The 19169-nt window shown below is 33.5% G+C and overlaps 1 protein-coding gene across 1 annotated transcript; it reads left to right on the forward strand.

Annotated features, from left to right (window-relative positions):
- The first annotated feature begins 1186 nt into the window (after positions 1-1186).
- On the forward strand, positions 1187-18204 carry MS3_00004226 (uncharacterized protein). The gene is made up of 3 exons (XM_012939384.2): positions 1187-1288; positions 15464-15670; positions 17698-18204. The coding sequence occupies exons 2-3, from the start codon at positions 15491-15493 to the stop codon at positions 17968-17970; spliced, it is 453 nt and encodes a 150-aa protein (XP_012794838.1). The 5' UTR covers positions 1187-1288; positions 15464-15490; the 3' UTR covers positions 17971-18204.
- The last annotated feature ends 965 nt before the right edge of the window (positions 18205-19169 follow it).

Below are 19169 nucleotides of genomic sequence, written 5' to 3' on the forward strand. Positions count from 1 at the left end.
GTGAGATGGAGTTATAAAACAACAATGTGGGAAAGTCAAACTTTGGAATCGTTATCATTTTTGACATTTTGTAAACCTTTGATGAAGCAATAGAGCATAATTGAAATAAAAAAAACATTTGGCTAACATATTATGTACAATGTAAACACTTATTGTATTTCATCCAGTCATTTGTAACCTATATTAGCAATGGATGTTTTTTTGATAACTTTAAACGTTTTGAGATAATTTTACCAACCATTTTATGTAATGCAAGATAAATCTATTAAAGCCTGTACGGTGTCTGGTTCCCCTGCTAAACGGGGTTGAGCTGTACTGCTAAGGCTTTTGTGTGAAAGTCCGGATGGTGTCTGGTTCTCCTGAAAACCAATGTAAAATTACCCTGACCCACAAGGGCATATTATATATAACTAAGATAAATCTAATCTATTTTTTGAATTTCAAGTTAAAAGCTCAAAGTTGTTCTACTCAATTCTATTCAGTGAATAGGCAACTTTATTGGAAACTCTTGTTATTTCAAATAGATAGTTTATATTCAGTTAATTGTTAGTTAACTTCACTTTGATCAAAATATTTGATCGAAAAAAAGAGTTATAAACACTTTTTCGGGGGGGGGAGTATACTGTCTGAAATCGAGTCCGAAAGCTGCTAATAGGCTCTAAAATATGAGATTTAATCATATCCCAAGTGAGTTATTTATGGTTTTAAAGATGATAAAAGTCATATAAATGAAATAAATCATTATTAATAGTTCAACTTGATAGTTATTTTTACTGTATACAATATAAATATAAATTTTCATGTTACTCATATTAGGATTATAAATACTCAAAGGAATAAAAAAATAAGAAAAAATACTCAAATGACCTCACTTCTATTCTAATGAAAGTTTATATCATAAACATAATAAACTTTAATTTAATGAAGTATTCTGTTGAATAAAGCCGTTTAACTTCATTGAACTGAATAAATAACATGGGAATTCTGTGTATTTGCATTTCATATAGAAGAAAAGAAACAAACAAACAAACGACTGTACATTATAAATTTAATCAGTTCGTGTACAATTATCCAATCAAAATTGATAAATAAATTTTGGGAAATTTTATTTTGATTGGTTAACTGTTAATTTAATTTGGTTATTTATTATTATCATTATTATTATTATTATTTTAGTAGTTTATAAGGCTTTACAATTATTTTTCTCTCACTTATTTACATATTCTTTTACAAAAGTCTTCTGAATCTATTAAGCTGGATTAAACTGGATTTATTTCAGTAAAAATAAGTAAGCAATGTTTATGTATAAAAAATAATTATAAGACTATTTTAATCTGTAATATTGTATTTGAAAAGTGGAATATAAGAAAGACAGTTTTCATACATAAACATACATTAGAAGTATCAGGGATATTTTCAGTGAAAAATAAAGGCCCATCTAAAATGTATGCTACCGACCCAATCACACTTTGATGGTGAAACTCTGGAAAATGAGCAATCATTCACGTGCATGGGAAGTATCATCGATGAACATGGAGGATTCGATGTAGACGTTAAGGAGAGGATTGGCAAATCAAGGGCACCACTCTTACAGTTGAAGAACTCATGGAACTCGAAACAACTGTCAATCAATGTCAAAGTCACAATCTTCAATACGAACGTCAGGACACATAGTTCTACTGTATAGAGATGGAACATAGACAAATACCACAACCACCATCAAAAGTGTACAAGTATTTATAAACAGTTGTCTACGCAAGACACTCAATATCCGTTGACCGAATAGCATCAGGAACAGCCTACTGTGGGAGAGGACAAACTAGCTTGCAGCTGAAGAGGAAATTAGGAAGATGTGCTAGTAGTGGATAGAACACACATTGAGAAAACCACCAATGTGCATCACGAGGCAAGCTGTAACTTGGAATGTTGAATGGGAACGGAAAAGAGGAAAGTTGAATAACACATTGCTTGTGAATTGTAAGCAGACATGAAAATGATGAATAGCAAGTGGAAAGAAGTGGAAATGATTGGTCATGTCAGTGTTTGATGGAGAATGTTTTTGGGTGGTCTTTGTTCCTCTGTGATTGGTATCAGGCGTAAGTAAGTAAAATGTATACAAAAATGAATAATTTACAAGTAGAGTTTAGCATCCTAATACCTAACAACACAAAGTTTTTATTCTTGATTGAATTAAACTTTTGGAAATGTCAAGTGTTAATCACTTTTAGAATTATCAGTATGGAATTGTGGAGATTGTTAAGTTTTTTGATTGAGATCATGAATCAAGATTTAAAGTCCTGGGTTTGAATCTCGCGTTCAGGATCGTGGATGCGCACTGTTGAGTAGTCCATACTACGACGAAATGGTCGTCCGGTAATTCTAGACTTTCAATGGTGGTCTAGTTTTAATCGACTCTTGAGTTCAACTATAAAAAATATATCTGTTAATGAAATTATTGCTAATGAATTTTTAAAATTATATTTACCTAATAAGGTGTTTATTGATAAAAGTTAATAAGATTAGATAACTAGAAACTGATTAAAGTTAGGTAATAATATAACAACAATTATTTTTACATTTTAACAGTAAAAATATCAATTTTTTTATTCTAAGGTAAATAAACACATAAGCTATACACTATAATATTATCACCATAATCTAAAAAAACCATGTTAAGTATTAAAATCACATCAATGGAAGGTGGAAAACATTCGAACCTGTATAACATCAGTTTACTAGGATCCTACATCTTTGTTCATTACTCACTATCACCATGAATTACATATGTTCATCTTATCCTATCTCATTCACGGTCATGACCTTATGCCTATCAACATTTATAATCACTTAAAAGTAAGCTTAAAGCTAAAAAAATGGCTAGATACAAAACAATATATTGAAGTTTATAATAGTGAATAAAATTTAAACATCCAATCTCGTTTGTGAATTAGTTTCATCAGGCTTTGATTTCATTTCCGTAATTAATAGAAATCAAGAAGTGGACAATTTATTATACTTTTTTGAATTTTTTCAAAATGTACAGTTTTGTTCATACTCATAATTAAACTCAGAGCACGTAATTCACCTGAGTAACAGGGTACTATTTAGCAATTTATCCGAATGACATTTTCCTAAATTCACTTCAGTCAATTTACAGTGTAACAGGAAAATCATTCAGTCTAACCGTTGAGCATCTGTTATCAGTATTTATTTCATTAACTCTACAAATCATAACATTCCACAAGAACGTTTGAATACTGTCTCAAGACGTATGCCCTATAAGAAATGGAATACTATTCACTGGAATAGTCTATGAAGATTTAACAAATCTGATAATAGCCTTTGTCATGAATTAAAATTGGTTCGAAGACATGGAAAAATCAGAGTTCTGGACAGCTATTTATTTATTTAATCTACTATAATTTTATCAGTGAGCTGTTTACGTGAAGTTGTAAAATCAAGCCATGCCATCTGCTGTAATGAATATTTCTTATTATGAAAATCATTTGAAATCTAAATGAGTATTTTTGTACAACATTAGATTGATATTATCAAGTATTCGGATATAATAAATTAAAGCTACTTGTTGAACTTACAAAAATGTTCACAAATCTATTTTATTTTATACGGATAGAATTCACCCAGAGGCCTGCTCAAATATTTAAGCCATCTATTTTTCGACTATGTAAATAGATCAATAAATCAACGTGTTTCGGAGTTATAGTTTTGTCAATGTAATTTAAAGTTGCCTATAATTGAATCCAATCCGTTCATTCTAACTATATCTATCTAAATCTTGAATTCTTATGAAAATTAGCTGCATTTTATAAACGCCCATTGACTAGTGGTGTCCACATCAATTTTTTTTACTAAGTACTAAAAATATATTTCCTTCACAGACGAGTTCTATGGTCATTGTACCATCTTTCACTCAGTTGACAATATGAAAAATGATCCCCAAGTTGAAGAGAGAAAGAACAAAGATTTGAGTAGAACAACATGAATTCATTTTATTTCATTTGGTTCTCGTCAGCTGCTAACAACCTGTAGTATTTAAAAATCATAATTACAAAATGAATTTAAATTACCAACTTAGTGAAGATCAACTTAAGTAAAGATAGACAATCACCTCTTTTGTGTTACCGCCAGCTGTGTTTATAATTTTACGCGTATTCATCAAGGCAGCGACACTGGTTGGACAGAAAGGAGGGCAGATGTTAAGTATTTTGAACATGTTCCAAAAAGCCTTCAAACAAGAGAGAAAGGTATTTCAAACAGCGCAATTATTAAACATCGCTTGGATACAGGATATCAGGTCGATCCTTTCAAGGCGATTAATGAAAAGTCAAGTTCCAGTCTTCTGAATTTTCTTGAAGTCACTTCTATCAGGCATCAGATACCTGATACATGTGTTCAAAAGGAGATGGTTGTTAATATTTTTTGCCTTGATGACAAATATCCCTTGATTGCATCGTAAGATTTTGTTCGGCTCTTTCTTTTAATAAACTGCATCATTAAATTATTTTTATTTCAACTGTCTTCTAGATTCGTAATCTTATTTTAATTAACCGAGCTCCACTCAGTTTGTTCTTATTTGTGTATTCATTACGTAATAACTTACTTCTAGCCCTTTGGACCTTTGTTATTATCAGTATTGTAGAATGTTCTTTTACATAAGGTATATATTTACAATATTTTACTCAATCTATTGAATTTACTTCCATCCTTGTCATACTATACTGATATTTCTTCAAGGTAACTTCCCATTAAACTCATTCATGTAAGTAATGTAAACCCAGTTTGTAATTATGATTTTTAAATATTACAGGTTGCGAGCAGCTGACGAAAACTAAATGAAATAAAATGAATTCATGTCGTTCTGTTCAAATCTTAGTTCTTACTCTCTTCAAGATGATCAAGAGAACTCTGTGTATTATCTGACTGTCATTAGTAATTAACAACAGAATTGATTCATTGTTCTTTCTACCCTGAATTTGACGATAAAATACCTTTTTCATTTTTTTTATCAGAGTTTATTTTGGACAAAACAATATTCTTTTGATTTTAAATGAATTTGTTCTATATTGTAAGGTCAAGTACTTCATGAGAAAGAGATTCATTTCTACTTTAATAATCATAAGTAATGAATAAGTAGAAGAAACACATACAACCTGATTTTTAATAAATCGATAAAAAAACCCCAGTAAATATTCACTTCTGTAGCTTTGAAGTTCATCCTGTTCATTTCAGCTTGTGACTAACTGTAACATTTATATTTCATAAATATAAGACATTACATCATTATAATATCGTAGATTGGTTGAAGTTAAACATGAACACTGTTGGATGCCCGATCGGTGGTCTAGACGTTAAGCATACACGTGCGAGGCCGATAGATCCCAGGTTCAAATCCCTTATGCGGGATTGTGGATGCGCATTGATGCGGAATCTCATACTAGGATGAAACAACCACCTATTGGTTCTAGGTTTTTTATGATGGTCTAGCTTAATTGATTCATGAATTCAACTATTCTATTATTAAAATATCTTCCTGTTTCTTAGTTAAATTGTGTATTATATATTGATTGTACTTTTATGTGATTTAATTTAAAATCACAAATTTCTTCATCAAAATACAATTGAAATGTATATAGAGTAGGATAAATCCAAAGAAAATGCATTTTCATGACACTCTGGGAATAATATTCCTTTCATTCATCTTCTGTCTTCTCATCTTGACTTGGAAGGGTTCTGGCGTTCTAGTGCTTACGTTATACGCGGTATATCAAGAACAACCTTCTAGATATAACAGAACTTTTTATCATTATGCCCTACATATATTTTTGTAGGTCTAATGATTAAGTTACAATGGAATAAATATAAAAGAAGTCAAGTTAACCAATAATACTTTTCGAATAATCTAGTCTCTACTAAGTTAAAAAAGTAGATTTACTTAAATCTGTTTCACATCAATGAGATTATACAAGCTCCAAACTATTTAAAGAATTTTTATAAATTCAATTGAATCATTAAGATTTTTTACTTCTGATCAATTAATGATTTTCATTCCAATAATAAGAAAAAAACTGGTTTACTTAAGTGGATTTTATAGATTTGCTAAATGCAAATAAAAAAACGTTTTCATCATAACTTGATGTTATCTAAAGAAAACACTTAAACATTTGTTCCGTTTTTTAGTTCTTAGTGTAGATCGAATCCTATCGACCATGTTACAATGTGGCCATTAGTCTAGGTGACTTGACATTACTTGCATTATGTTGAGAATACATCAAGAAGCATCATTTCCCTCAAGATTACGGGTACACCTTGCTGACGAGTACCAAATAGCACGAAACCTGAGTTCAGGGTTTCCTGTTGACTACCTCCAACCACCATCTTATCTCAACAGTCTCACCATCAATTTTCAACTAGTACCTATGAACTATATATATATAAGTGATGGGTGGATACCTTTTACATGAACTAGGTGCTGAAGATATTCTTAACAATGTCATTGAAAACTATACAATTAAACCATTTAGCGTAGAGAACTTAACTACCAAAAAACAATAAAAAGATATAGTTATATAGTATTTTAAAATATGATTGGATACAAGTAAAGTAAGGACATTTTTATTGATTCTTTTCAAATATAAACACATTTGGTTGTGTATCTGAAATCATCAAAACTTATTATGTTTTTCTTTTGTTTTTGATTGTATGTCATCTTTGAAGACTTAAATGATAATGATAAAGTTAATTGTAATTAAAAAAAACTCAAGTCATTTAATAAGTTTTAAATAAAAAGGATTAAATCTCCAATTAGTATCAATCTTATAAAGAAAACTTGAAAGAAAAAAATTTTCTAGAAAAATATTTTGTTACTATGAGGAAAAAATTTTCAGAAAAGATTTTTTTTGATTGTTATCATATTTTCAGAAGGGGTTTGTGGAGATTTTAGAAATTTTCACAGATTGAAATCATGAATCAGTTGAAGCTAGAACACCATGGAAAACCTGGAAGCACTGGACGACCGTTTCGTCCTAGTCTGGGACTCCTCAGCAGTCCGCATCCACGATCATGCACCCCGTGAGAATTTTTAAAAATCTCCACAAACCCCTTCTGATAATAATCATCTGCTTACTAGTGACTGAATTCAAGAGATACTCCTCGAGTTCTAGTGAGAAGCCGTTACCAGTGGAGTTCAATCAGGTCTGTTGTGAGATATCAGCTCACTGAAGACAATGGTGTACGGTGGCGCAACTTCGTGGATTGGTTGAAGTTAGACATTAACACCGTTGGGTGCCGGCCGGCTCAGTGGTCTAGTGGTTAAGTGCTCGCGCGCGAAACCACTAGGTCCTGGTCCGAATCCCGCGGGTGCGGGATCGTGGATGCGCAATGCTGAGGAGTCCCAGACTAGGACGAAACGGTCGTCCAGTGCTTCCAGGTTTTCCATGGTGGTCTAGCTTCAACTGACTCATGATTTCAATCTGTGTTATCATATTTATTGATGATCAATAAAGGTACTAAATAATCATTTTTGAAATGTTTTGTTATCTAATAAACCACAAATTGAAAGGAAAGATGACTATAGAGATTGATAAGCTGTTTCTTCTTGATATAATAATATTCAATGTTCCATTGAAGAATTTATAAAGAATGGAAAGTAAAATAATTTTCGATCAGGAACTCATCTTGAAGTTATTAGTGAAGATACTCTTGTTGGCTTTTTTTATTCATCAGTATTACACAAGTTAAATCAAATGAGAAATATGTTTGCAACTAATCAGATTGTATCATGAATTGATTGAATTGAAGAACGTGGATTAATATGCTTTGATTCATTCATTCGGATTTATTATGCTTATTGTAACATTTGAAACGAGTGAAGGATATGATTTGTAGATTTAAAGGTGAACACTGTTGATTAGCCATAAATGAGAACAAGAAAGCTGTTCAATTCCGTATAGTTTTTGATAGATCTTTAAATGATGTCAATTTATGGCAAAAACCATCATTAAATTGTGTTATTCATTTTTATTTCATCAAAGTATTATATCCTCATATAATTATTTATCAGTCTAACTATTACATATTAACTTACATAGGTCCTAAATATAAGAACCATACACTGAATACTTCATTCGCAAATTTCCATCATTTCTGCTACCAGGTTCTCCATTTCCAATCGGTGTTACATACTACTTACATCTGTCCACATAAGTAGCATACACCAAAACTGTAATCAATATTCAAGTGATTTTTCCACTTAAATTAGATTAAATACTTCAATAAATTTAAGTAGCTTATAAACTAATATCAGAATAACTGAAGTAAAAAGAGATTAACAATACTTAATTATTTCAACAAGTTGTTTCCTATCCCATCTTTATGCTTAACCGATTTTATTATTTTCTTCATTTTTCTTCGACTATATATTTATTCATTTTCGTTATTTTATTAAAAATATTTTCACAGTTGAATTCATGAATTGATCTAACCTAGTTGAAAACACGGAATCACTGGATTAGTTGGAGTTAGACATTAACACCATTGGATGCCAAATCAGTTATCTAGAGGTTAAGCATTCGCGCGCGAGAATGAAGGCCCTGGGTTCGAATCCCGAAAGCCTGATTATAGATGCTCACTGCTGAAGAGTCCTATACTAGAACAAAACTGCAGTCAAGTGTTTCCAGGTTTTCAACGATGATCTAGCTTAGATTGACTCGTAAATTTAATTATGGAAATACTTTTTTGCAAATTTCAAATCCTTTCAACTATCAATAATTATGATAATGAATTGTACAAACAACGATAAACTCATCTATAACAATATGAATAGGGAAAGAAGTTTATCCAAAGAATTGATGCTGCCTTTTTTCTGAAAAAATATTTTATTTGTTCATTATATAAACTAAGTAAGTAAAGAGAAATCAATAGGTGGTAGGGAAATTGTTCCCTTTCTTTCTTCTTTCTAATAACTAATAAATTGTTACTTGTTCAAAGAAGCATTCATCTACATCCAAACTCTATACCTTTATTATTATTATCATTATTATTCTTTACTTTAACCAATTTGTAAGTACTTATCTACTTATTTCTTTTACTTTATATATAAAATCTAATTATCTTATAATAAATTAATGAGTCTAAAAAGAACTATAATGTCAATGAAAATTTGCTTAAAGCATAAAATGATCTACTGGATGACTAACTGGAAAATAGAATATAGGAATAACTGGTTTATTCTTATATATGATAAGTCTATATATACTTCGAACTCCGCCTGTAGCTCTTCTAGAGTTACTGCCGGTCCCAAGCCCGGGTAAAGGAGGAGGGTTGGGCATGGGGTTAGCGTCCCCATCCCGTAGAAAACTAACTCGCTAAAAAACGCTTACCAGAAAAAATAATTCAAACCATTTTAACTCTGCCCTGAGAGTTAGAAGGTCTTCATTTAGAAGAATTATGACGCTTCATGGTGAAAGCCGAATTCCTTCGGAAGCCACGAGGCCGATGCCCCTTCTAACAACCAGAGCAAAAATTTTTATAGGTACATGGAACGTTAGAACAATGTGGGAAACCGGGAAGACCAGCCAAATATCAACGGAAATGAGGAGATACAACTTGGCAGTACTGGGAATCAGCGAAACCCACTGGACCCAAGCTGGACAGAAAAGGCTAGCTACGGGAGAGATGCTGCTATACTCCGGTCACGAAGAGGAAAATGCTCCACACACACAGGGAGTTGCTCTAATGCTGTCCAAAGTAGCACGAAATGCACTTGTAGGATGGGAATCCCACGGATCCAGAATCATCAAAGCATCATTCAAAACAAAGAAGGAGGGGATCTTAATGAATATTATCCAATGTTATGCACCCACCAATGATAGCAACGACGACATTAAAGATCAATTCTACGAGCGGCTACAGTCAATCATTGAGAAATGCTCAAGAAAGGACCTCACCATTCTGATGGGAGATCTAAATGCCAAAGTCAGAATAGACAACACTGGATATGAAGATATTATGGGACGACATGGACTGGGAGAGAGGAACGAAAATGGAGAAAGATTTGCAAATTTGTGTGCATTCAACAAATTAGTCATAGGAGGCACAATATTTCCACACAAACGTATACACAAGGCTACATGGATCTCACCGGACCACACTACAGAGAACCAGATAGACCATATTTGCATCAAAAAAATTCCGAAGGACAATGGAAGATGTGAGAACCAGGAGAGGAGCTGACGTAGCTTCAGATCACCACCTAGTTGTAGCCAATTTAAAACTGAAGCTAAAAAAGAACTGGACAAGTGGACAAACAGCAATACAAAGGTTCAATACAGCCTTCCTTCGAGATACTGACAAACTCAATGAATTCAAGATAGCTCTCAACAACAGGTTCCAAGCCTTACACAATCTACTGAAAGAAGAAGAAACTACTATGGAGGACAACTGGAAAGGCATCAAGGAAGCATTAACTTCAACGTATCAAGAGGTTCTGGGTCTAAAGAAATACCATCATAAGGAATGGATCTCTACAGAAACACTGGACGAGATCAAAGAAAGGAAGAACAAGAAGGCAGTAATAAACAACAGCCGAACACGAGCAGAGAAAGTCCAAGCACAAGCTGAATACATAGAAGCAAACAAACAAGTGAAGAGGAGCATTAGAGCCGACAAGAAGAAATACGTTGAAGAACTAGCAACGACGGCAGAAAAAGCTGCTAGAGAAGGAAATATGAAACAGCTCTACGATACAACGAAGAAACTATCAGGGAAATACAGTAAACCAGAGAGGCCGGTCAAAGACAAAGAAGGCAAGCCAATCACTGAAATTCAACAACAGCGAAACAGATGGGTAGAATACTTCGAGGAACTCCTGAATAGGCCGGCTCCAATGAATCCACCGGACATCGAAGCAGCACACACAGATCTTCCTATAGATGTCAACCCACCAACGACGGAAGAAATTAGAATGGCCGTCAGACAAATCAAGAACGGGAAAGCAGCAGGACCCGACAACATACCAGCTGAAGCACTGAAATCAGACGTCGAAGTAACCACAAGCATGCTTTACCCTCTATTCAAAAAGATTTGGGAGGAGGAACAAGTGCCAATGGACTGGAAAGAAGGACACCTCATCAAGATTCCAAAGAAAGGAGATCTGAGCAAATGTGAAAACTACAGAGGCATTACACTACTGTCAATACCAGGGAAAGTCTTCAACAGGGTGTTGCTGAACCGGATGAAGGATGCAGTAGATGCCCAACTTCGAGATCAACAAGCTGGATTCCGAAAGGATCGGTCGTGCACAGACCAAATTGCAACACTACGGATCATCGTCGAACAATCAGTTGAGTGGAACTCGTCACTATACATCAACTTCATTGATTATGAAAAGGCATTCGACAGTGTAGATAGGAGGACATTATGGAAACTTCTTCGACACTACGGAGTTCCTGAGAAGATTGTCAATATTATCCGGAACTCATACGACGGACTACAGTGCAAAGTAGTGCATGGAGGACAGCTGACAGATGCATTCCAAGTAAGGACCGGAGTCAGACAAGGCTGTTTACTCTCTCCCTTCCTCTTTCTTCTGGTGGTCGACTGGATTATGAAGACCTCGACATCTGAAGGAAAACACGGAATACAATGGACAGCTCAGAACCAATTAGACGATCTGGACTTCGCAGATGACCTAGCCCTCCTATCACGTACACGTGAACAGATTCAGATAAAGACAGCCAATGTAGCAGCAGTCTCTGCATCAGTAGGCCTCAGCATACACAAAGGGAAAACCAAGGTCTTCAAAGCGGAGAACAGCAATCCAATCACCCTTGATGGCGAAACTCTGGAAGATGTAGAATCCTTCACATATCTGGGAAGCATCGTCGATAGACATAGAGGTTCAGATGCAGACGTAAAGGCGAGGATTGGCAAAGCAAGGGCCGCATTCCTACAATTGAAGAACATATGGAACTCAAAACAACTTTCAACCAATATCAAAGTGAGAATCTTCAATACGAACGTCAAGGCAATTCTACTGTATGGAGCTGAAACTTGGAGAACTACAACAACCACAATCAAGAAAGTACAAGTATTTATAAATAGCTGTCTACGCAAGATACTCAACATCCATTGGCCGGATACCATCAGCAATAGCCTTCTGTGGGAGAGAACAAACCAACTTCCAGCTGAAGAGGAAATTAGGAAAAGACGATGGAAATGGATAGGACATACATTACGCAAATCGTCAAACTGCATCACGAGGCAAGCTCTAACTTGGAATCCTGAAGGGAAGCGGAAAAGAGGAAGACCAAAGAACACATTACGTCGGATAATAGAAGCAGATATGAAAAGGATGAATTACAACTGGAAGGAGCTGGAAAGGATTGCCCAGGACAGGGTTGGATGGAGAATGCTGGTGAGCGACCTATGCTCCTTCACGAGGAGTAACAGGTGTAAGTAAGTAAGTAAGTATATATACTTCGAGTCCGTTGGCCGGACACTATTAGCAACAACCTACTATGGGAGAGAACAAACCAGATCCCAGCGGAGGAAGAAATCAGGAAGAAGCGCTGGAAGTGGATAGGACACACATCGAGGAGAGCACCCAACCGCGTCAAAAGACAAGCCTTCACATGGAATCCTCAAGGCCAAAGGAAAAGAGGAAGACCAAAGAACACATTACGCCGAGAGATGGAGATAGACATGAGAAGAATGAACAAGAATTGGATGGAACTAGAAAAGAAGGCCCAGGACAGAGTGGGTTGGAGAATGGTGGTCGTCGGCCTATGCTCCATTAGGAGTAACAGGCGTAAGTAAGTAAGTAATATATACTTTAAACCAATCAGAAAATAGATGATAAAAATGATATAATGAAGAAATCTAAAAACAAAATTAGTATAGATACTTTGACTTATAACCTTCTCAAGATTTATCATAAGTTAGTTTGTTTTATAAAAGAACTTAGTTATATTGTAGTGTCGGTTACTATGTTAAGCCTATATAACTTATTCTACCTTCTACACAGTTCAATTTATTTATTCTTCTTGAGTGACGTTTTGATCTTGTTAATTATTTACTTATTAACCTTGAATGTTCTTATATGAGTGTACGTTTGTACACTTGTTATCCTATTCATCACATGTATGTAGCTTATTTTTGTGTAACTATAAATATTGATTAACGCTTGATTAAATCGAGCTGGCTTACATACCTTCTCCATTGTACGTCATTTCACTTCATTCTTCTGATTGTTTGTCTAGATTAATGGGTACAAAATATAAGTATTCAAAACTTTATTCTCGTATTTGACTTATTTAATTTCATTATACGCTAACGCGATTTAAGTCGATAATTATATACATGGATTGGAGACATGTATACCTTTATAGCAATCAGAAACGATATAACTGAAGTCAGATCTCGGGTCACTAAAGTATAAGTTTATGTCTTTTTAAATTGTGAGAATAATTATGCTTTTAATCATATCCATATATGGAAAGAAATACATACTCTTTCCAGCCATCTTTATACTCTTTTGTTCTCATTCGAACATATATCTTAACAAGATGAAAAACATTCTATTGAGAACTTTTATAAAATTATTTCCTTGAAAGTTCTTGTTTTATACACCGAAACCCTACTATAGTTAGCTTAATAAACCAGTTACCCTTTCGATATTCTATATTTCTTTCTCAATTACATTTAAACTCTTTGAATGTATTTTGGTGTTCACAATCGTATAACATTTGCCTAAACAATCCAAGATCTTCTTATTATATATTCAGATGTTCTCATTGAAATTAGTAAAAATTGAGTCATCATCATTTTTTGAAATCTTTGATTTGAGCCTGATTGATTTGTACCTGTACTCTAGATTAACCAAGAATTTAAGTTTTTATTTTTAATCTAAAACTTGTGGAATAATTTTTGTGGTAATTACAAGGAAACAAAATAGGATTCAATGAAGAGGTATTAAGTGAGCTAGTGTATTTGAATAATTCGGTGTAGATTTACGATTTTTATGTTTCTGTACGCACTAAGGTATACTGGCTGTAGTTACTTTTCGTTTTTCAAAGAAATGAATGCGAAAATTAAGAATAATAGAGCTTGATTCCATATCATTTATCTTTTGGGGTTGGTTTAGTAATCCTAATTATGACCTTAGTATTATTTAGAGGGTACTTCTAAGTCATATGATATTCATTTTCGTACATCCGGGATTTGTCACAAACCGGAAAACTATGTTGCGGATAGAAATCTCTAGTTAGGCTTTTGAGTTGTTGTTTATAGATCTTACCATTTACGAATAGGTTTATAAAAAAGTATGATAATTAAATATGTACCCTGAGGACCATTATGGTAACAGTTGAGATTATTTGCATATGTTGTGGAAATGAGACGATTTCTATGTCTTAAAAGTATCATATTCAAAATATCAATATCAGTTCAACTTTTATTATATACATAACCCTATTTAATCTGAGACAAGATATTAAACTTCTTATCATAAAAGGATTCAATATACTTATAAGAAAAAGAATTTCATGAGATAGTAATGTCACTGTAATGTCACTGGAAATCACCTTGAAACCAACAATGTTTTCAATCATTGAAAAATCTTTAAAAATAGACAACATAAAATAATTTATTGATGTCTTGAATTTTGCATTATAATTAAATGAAATTCATTAGACATTAACATTTCTATCAGAAGGGCTTTTGTGGAGATTTTAGTGATTTAAACAGTTGAGATCATGAGTCAATTGAAGCTAGACCACCATGAAAAACCTGGAAGCACTGAACGACCGTTTCATCCTATTGTGGGACTCCTCAGCAGTGCGTATTCATGACTGGCTTCAAGATGTATATCCTGGAGTTCTAGTGAGAAGCAATAACCAGTGGGGTTCAACTGGGTCAAGTTGTGAGATAGTAACTCACTGATTACAATGGTGGATGTGTCGCTCAATTTCGTGGATTAGTTGAAGTTAGACATTAGCACCGTTGGTTGCTGGCTTATTGGTCTAGTGGTTAAGCGCTCGGGAGCGAGATCAGTAGGTCCTGGGTTCGAAACCCGGTAGGCGAGGGCGTGGATGCGCACTACTGAGGAGTCCCACAGTAAGATGAGACGGCCGTCCAGTGCTTCCAGGTTTCCCATGGCAGTCTAGCTTCAGTTGACTCATGATCTTAAATATTGAAATTAACATTTCTGTTTTTCTTGTTGGCTTGGACTGAACATTAACTCTAGGATGCAGGTACATTCAGCAGATGAGTCCCAAATAAAATGAAATACCCGTCCTGGACTCCACTAATAGCTACCATCTATCTTTGCCAAATAGATGCTTTTTGTTCTTTTTCTTTTATTTGATTGCTTGAGATTATTTTATTTCAGTATATGCTAGATTGTTTAAAAATATATTTTGATTCTTTACATTTTAACTATTATTAGATTTAATCGAAATAAAATAACCATTTCATGGTACAACTTTTTTATTATGAAAATCGTGGAATACCTTGTAGTCATTTATTACGTAATGGTATGAAAAAAATTATAGTTCAATTGGAAGCATGTGAAAATTGGCCGTATCCAAGTTCTGAATCAAAATGGTTATTAATATTTAATCGATTTCTAAGAAATTGGTGTAAAGTCATTCAAGTAAATTAGAATTATTTTTATATGAATATTCAATATCAAAAGCAAAAAGTGTTTATCTGTTCATATTTGATTGGTGAATTATTTTTATTTTTAATATGTGAATCAATTTTAGTAATAGGGTTCAAATGTGTCAGGTATAGTGCCGTTGTTTTCAAATTGTTTGGAAGATACGTGATGTTATGAATTCATTGAAGTTAGACATGTACACCACTGGATGCTAATTCAACAGTTTAGAAGCTAATAATATTCTGTGAGGCAAAAGTTACTGAGTTCGATCCTCGATAAGGTCATGAGTGTACACTTCTGAGGAGTCTCGTACTAAGTAGAAATAGCTATCCAGTGGGTCCTAATTCACAATGGATGTTTGACTCAGATCATTTTGAGATATAAGTAACATGGAAAACAAATGATTTCATACAAAATACAGGACATAGACCAAAAAACTGACGAAACAGTGTAAAACATTAGTCAACGTACAATATCATGGAAGAATCCGGGTGATAAAAGGGTAGTAATGAGATATAGGACGACTTTTCAATATTGTTCAAACTTTCTGGAAGTTTCTAGAAACTATAATACGAAGTAAGGATTTAGGAATCGCATAGATAAAATTTCTGACTGTTTCACGATAATTTTAGGATATTAGAATTCATATGATTTACTGAATAAATGATAGCATATTATTAGTTCACTTTGAATAAGCTTAACATGGACAAACTTATAATACATTAAGCTTTAAATAAAATTCACACTATAAGGAACAAACACTTTTTATAAGTTGAATCCCATGCTTTGTCACATTGATTACACAAAGATATTTATTTATAAGCTCTTATCGTCTTCATCACTCCTCATTAGTTCGTCATTAGAGTAATCTAACAAAAATATTTACTCATCACTTAGTGAATTTGATCACGGAAATAGACCTTTAGTCAGAATTCACAAACAGACTTCATAATATAGATATAAATCATATGGCATGATTTATTGAAGGTCATAAATATTGTGTACATAATCATGCCCTGGTACGGTCGAGGGTGGGGAGAGTCAGCTCTCCCTCTCGAAATGCTCTCACATGGCCACGTGTATACAGCCACTACCAGGGAATTCCTACTCACCGCCTCCTTACGATGGGACTGTTGTTTACGAAATTGAGAGGACGAAAATTGGATGTCCGGCGCTTTAACCAGTCTGGTGGATACGGAATATCTATCATGGGGAGTTGGAAAATCATGATTCCAAACCAATTGTGCACATGGGCTCCAGGACTCTGAGGGAACAAATGATGTATGAACCAATTATTGGTCGCCGGCTACCATGGGACTGCATCTCTCGACGTCGCTCCACTGCCTTGTGGATCAGACCTTTATGTCAGGTGTGGCCCTCTAAGAAAACCACTTGTTCCAGTTTGGGCACGCGGGCAATATCACAACCCACTTACAAATAAAGTGAATTGTGTGGCGCATATGTATTCAGTACCCCTTTGTACCAATATTTGTGTTGAAATAAATGAATACTAAATAGTAAACAACATCTGATGATATCAGTAAAGGTCAGAGTAAATAATGACTGTTATTTCTTTCGAAAACGTTATTAATTCTAATATAACCATTTTTATAAAACAAAATTTTTAGTTCTATTAACTGGAAGATATCAATTTACAACATTAATTGAACAATAAGCTGAAGATGAATGATGACAACAACTTTCATTGTATTAGATTACATCTTGTACTCATAAATGTAACCGATTATTATTCTTTATTTTTCTGATATGACATCAGTAGCCGTTGTTGGGATTAGTCAACAAATCGATTGGAATCAGTTTTGGGTGTAAACAATTAAAAGTGAAAACTCTAATATATTCTTCTTTGATTAGCAAATAGAGTCCATTATCTTTAATAACACTAAATTATTCAAATCACCTAGTGTGCTGGTATATAACCGTCTAGAAATCAGAAGTGATTAGATACTTAGAACTTAAATAATTAATAAATCATTCTTTATTATTTTATCTTTATGCTGTAGATGACTAGTGGAGGAACAAAAAGATATGAAACTATTGGACATGTTACATTTACTAAATTAGAAGGTTCAATGTTTATCACTGGGAAATTTAAACAAGATTCAGCTGGTAAACAACAAAAGATGCAACATTTTTGTTTATTTTTAACTACAAATATAACAGATGCTGATTTTTATCGTGGTTATTTATTAACTGGAATGGTGGAAAGAGGTAATCGAAAATTGGGCATTTGGGAATCAACACATTATGCTTATGTTAAACGTGAAGGTTACTAAAGATCAATATGTCTGATTGTTCATATTCTCACTGTAAATCTTTTGTTCTTTTTTACCTAAACTCATTGTACATGAATTTATTTCACATCATCTATTAGTGAAAATAATCGAAACTTACTAAATTTTTATGTATTTTACATAAGACTAGTCTAAAATCTATAGAGAGTACATTATAGATTATACTCTTGAAAGTATTCTAGTTTGAATAATATTATTATATAAAAGTATGAAAAATTGTTTTAGTTGTATATCTGGGCATATTTTCTTTTGGATTAATGAACTTAAACAATATGATGTTCTAAATCCGGGTTTTATAGCATCTAATATAATTATAATATACACATATACAGGACCTTAGATAAGCTGAAATGTTTCAATTCCTCTTAGGGTTTTCATCATTACATGAGATTAGATATACTCATACGTTTATATGTTGAATATCGATTGTCCTGACCTAGGTTTTCATGTCTTCAGAAAACAATACGATGTCTTACAAATAGACAGAAATCATCAACCTTGAGCTTGATATAGATTTGAGTTAGCTCAGGTTGGTACAGAATAACTAGTATATGCCGAGATGAAAATGACAAAACGGATAGCAAATTGGTTGAAATAATATAGAAGTAATGGTAATAAAAAAAGACTAAACACTGAGAATATAATTCCAAAAGATGGGTGGTAAGGTGTGTATAAAGGAATGCAGAAGTTCAAGATTTACAAGATGAATCAGATCCATTTTGACTTATTCTGAGCCATGTTACTCAACGATTACAATATTAACTCAATTCATCTAGCATTCAATGCATGATCATTTTCTTGTTTAGATAAATAAAAGAAATATTATATTTTAAATTAAGTATACCAAGAACACAAACATTAAAAGTTCTGTACCGAAATGGTATATTAAATAAAATTAAATATAAGCAAGATAGATGTAAAATCCCTTACATATCTGGGAAGTATCACTGATGAGCACGATGGATCTGATGAAGATTTGAAGGCAAGGATCGGCAAAGCAAGAGCAGCATCTCTACAATTGAAGAACATCTGGAACTCAAAACAACTGTCAGTCAACACCAAAGTCAGAATTTTCAATACAAATGTTAAAACAGTTCTACTGTATGGGGCGGAAACTTGGAGAACTACGAAAGCCATCATCCAGAAGATACAATTGTTTATTAACAATTGTCTGCGCAAAA

This window comes from Schistosoma haematobium, chromosome ZW (assembly GCF_000699445.3).
Source record: "Schistosoma haematobium chromosome ZW, whole genome shotgun sequence".
Classification (NCBI taxonomy): Eukaryota; Metazoa; Platyhelminthes; class Trematoda; order Strigeidida; family Schistosomatidae; genus Schistosoma; species Schistosoma haematobium.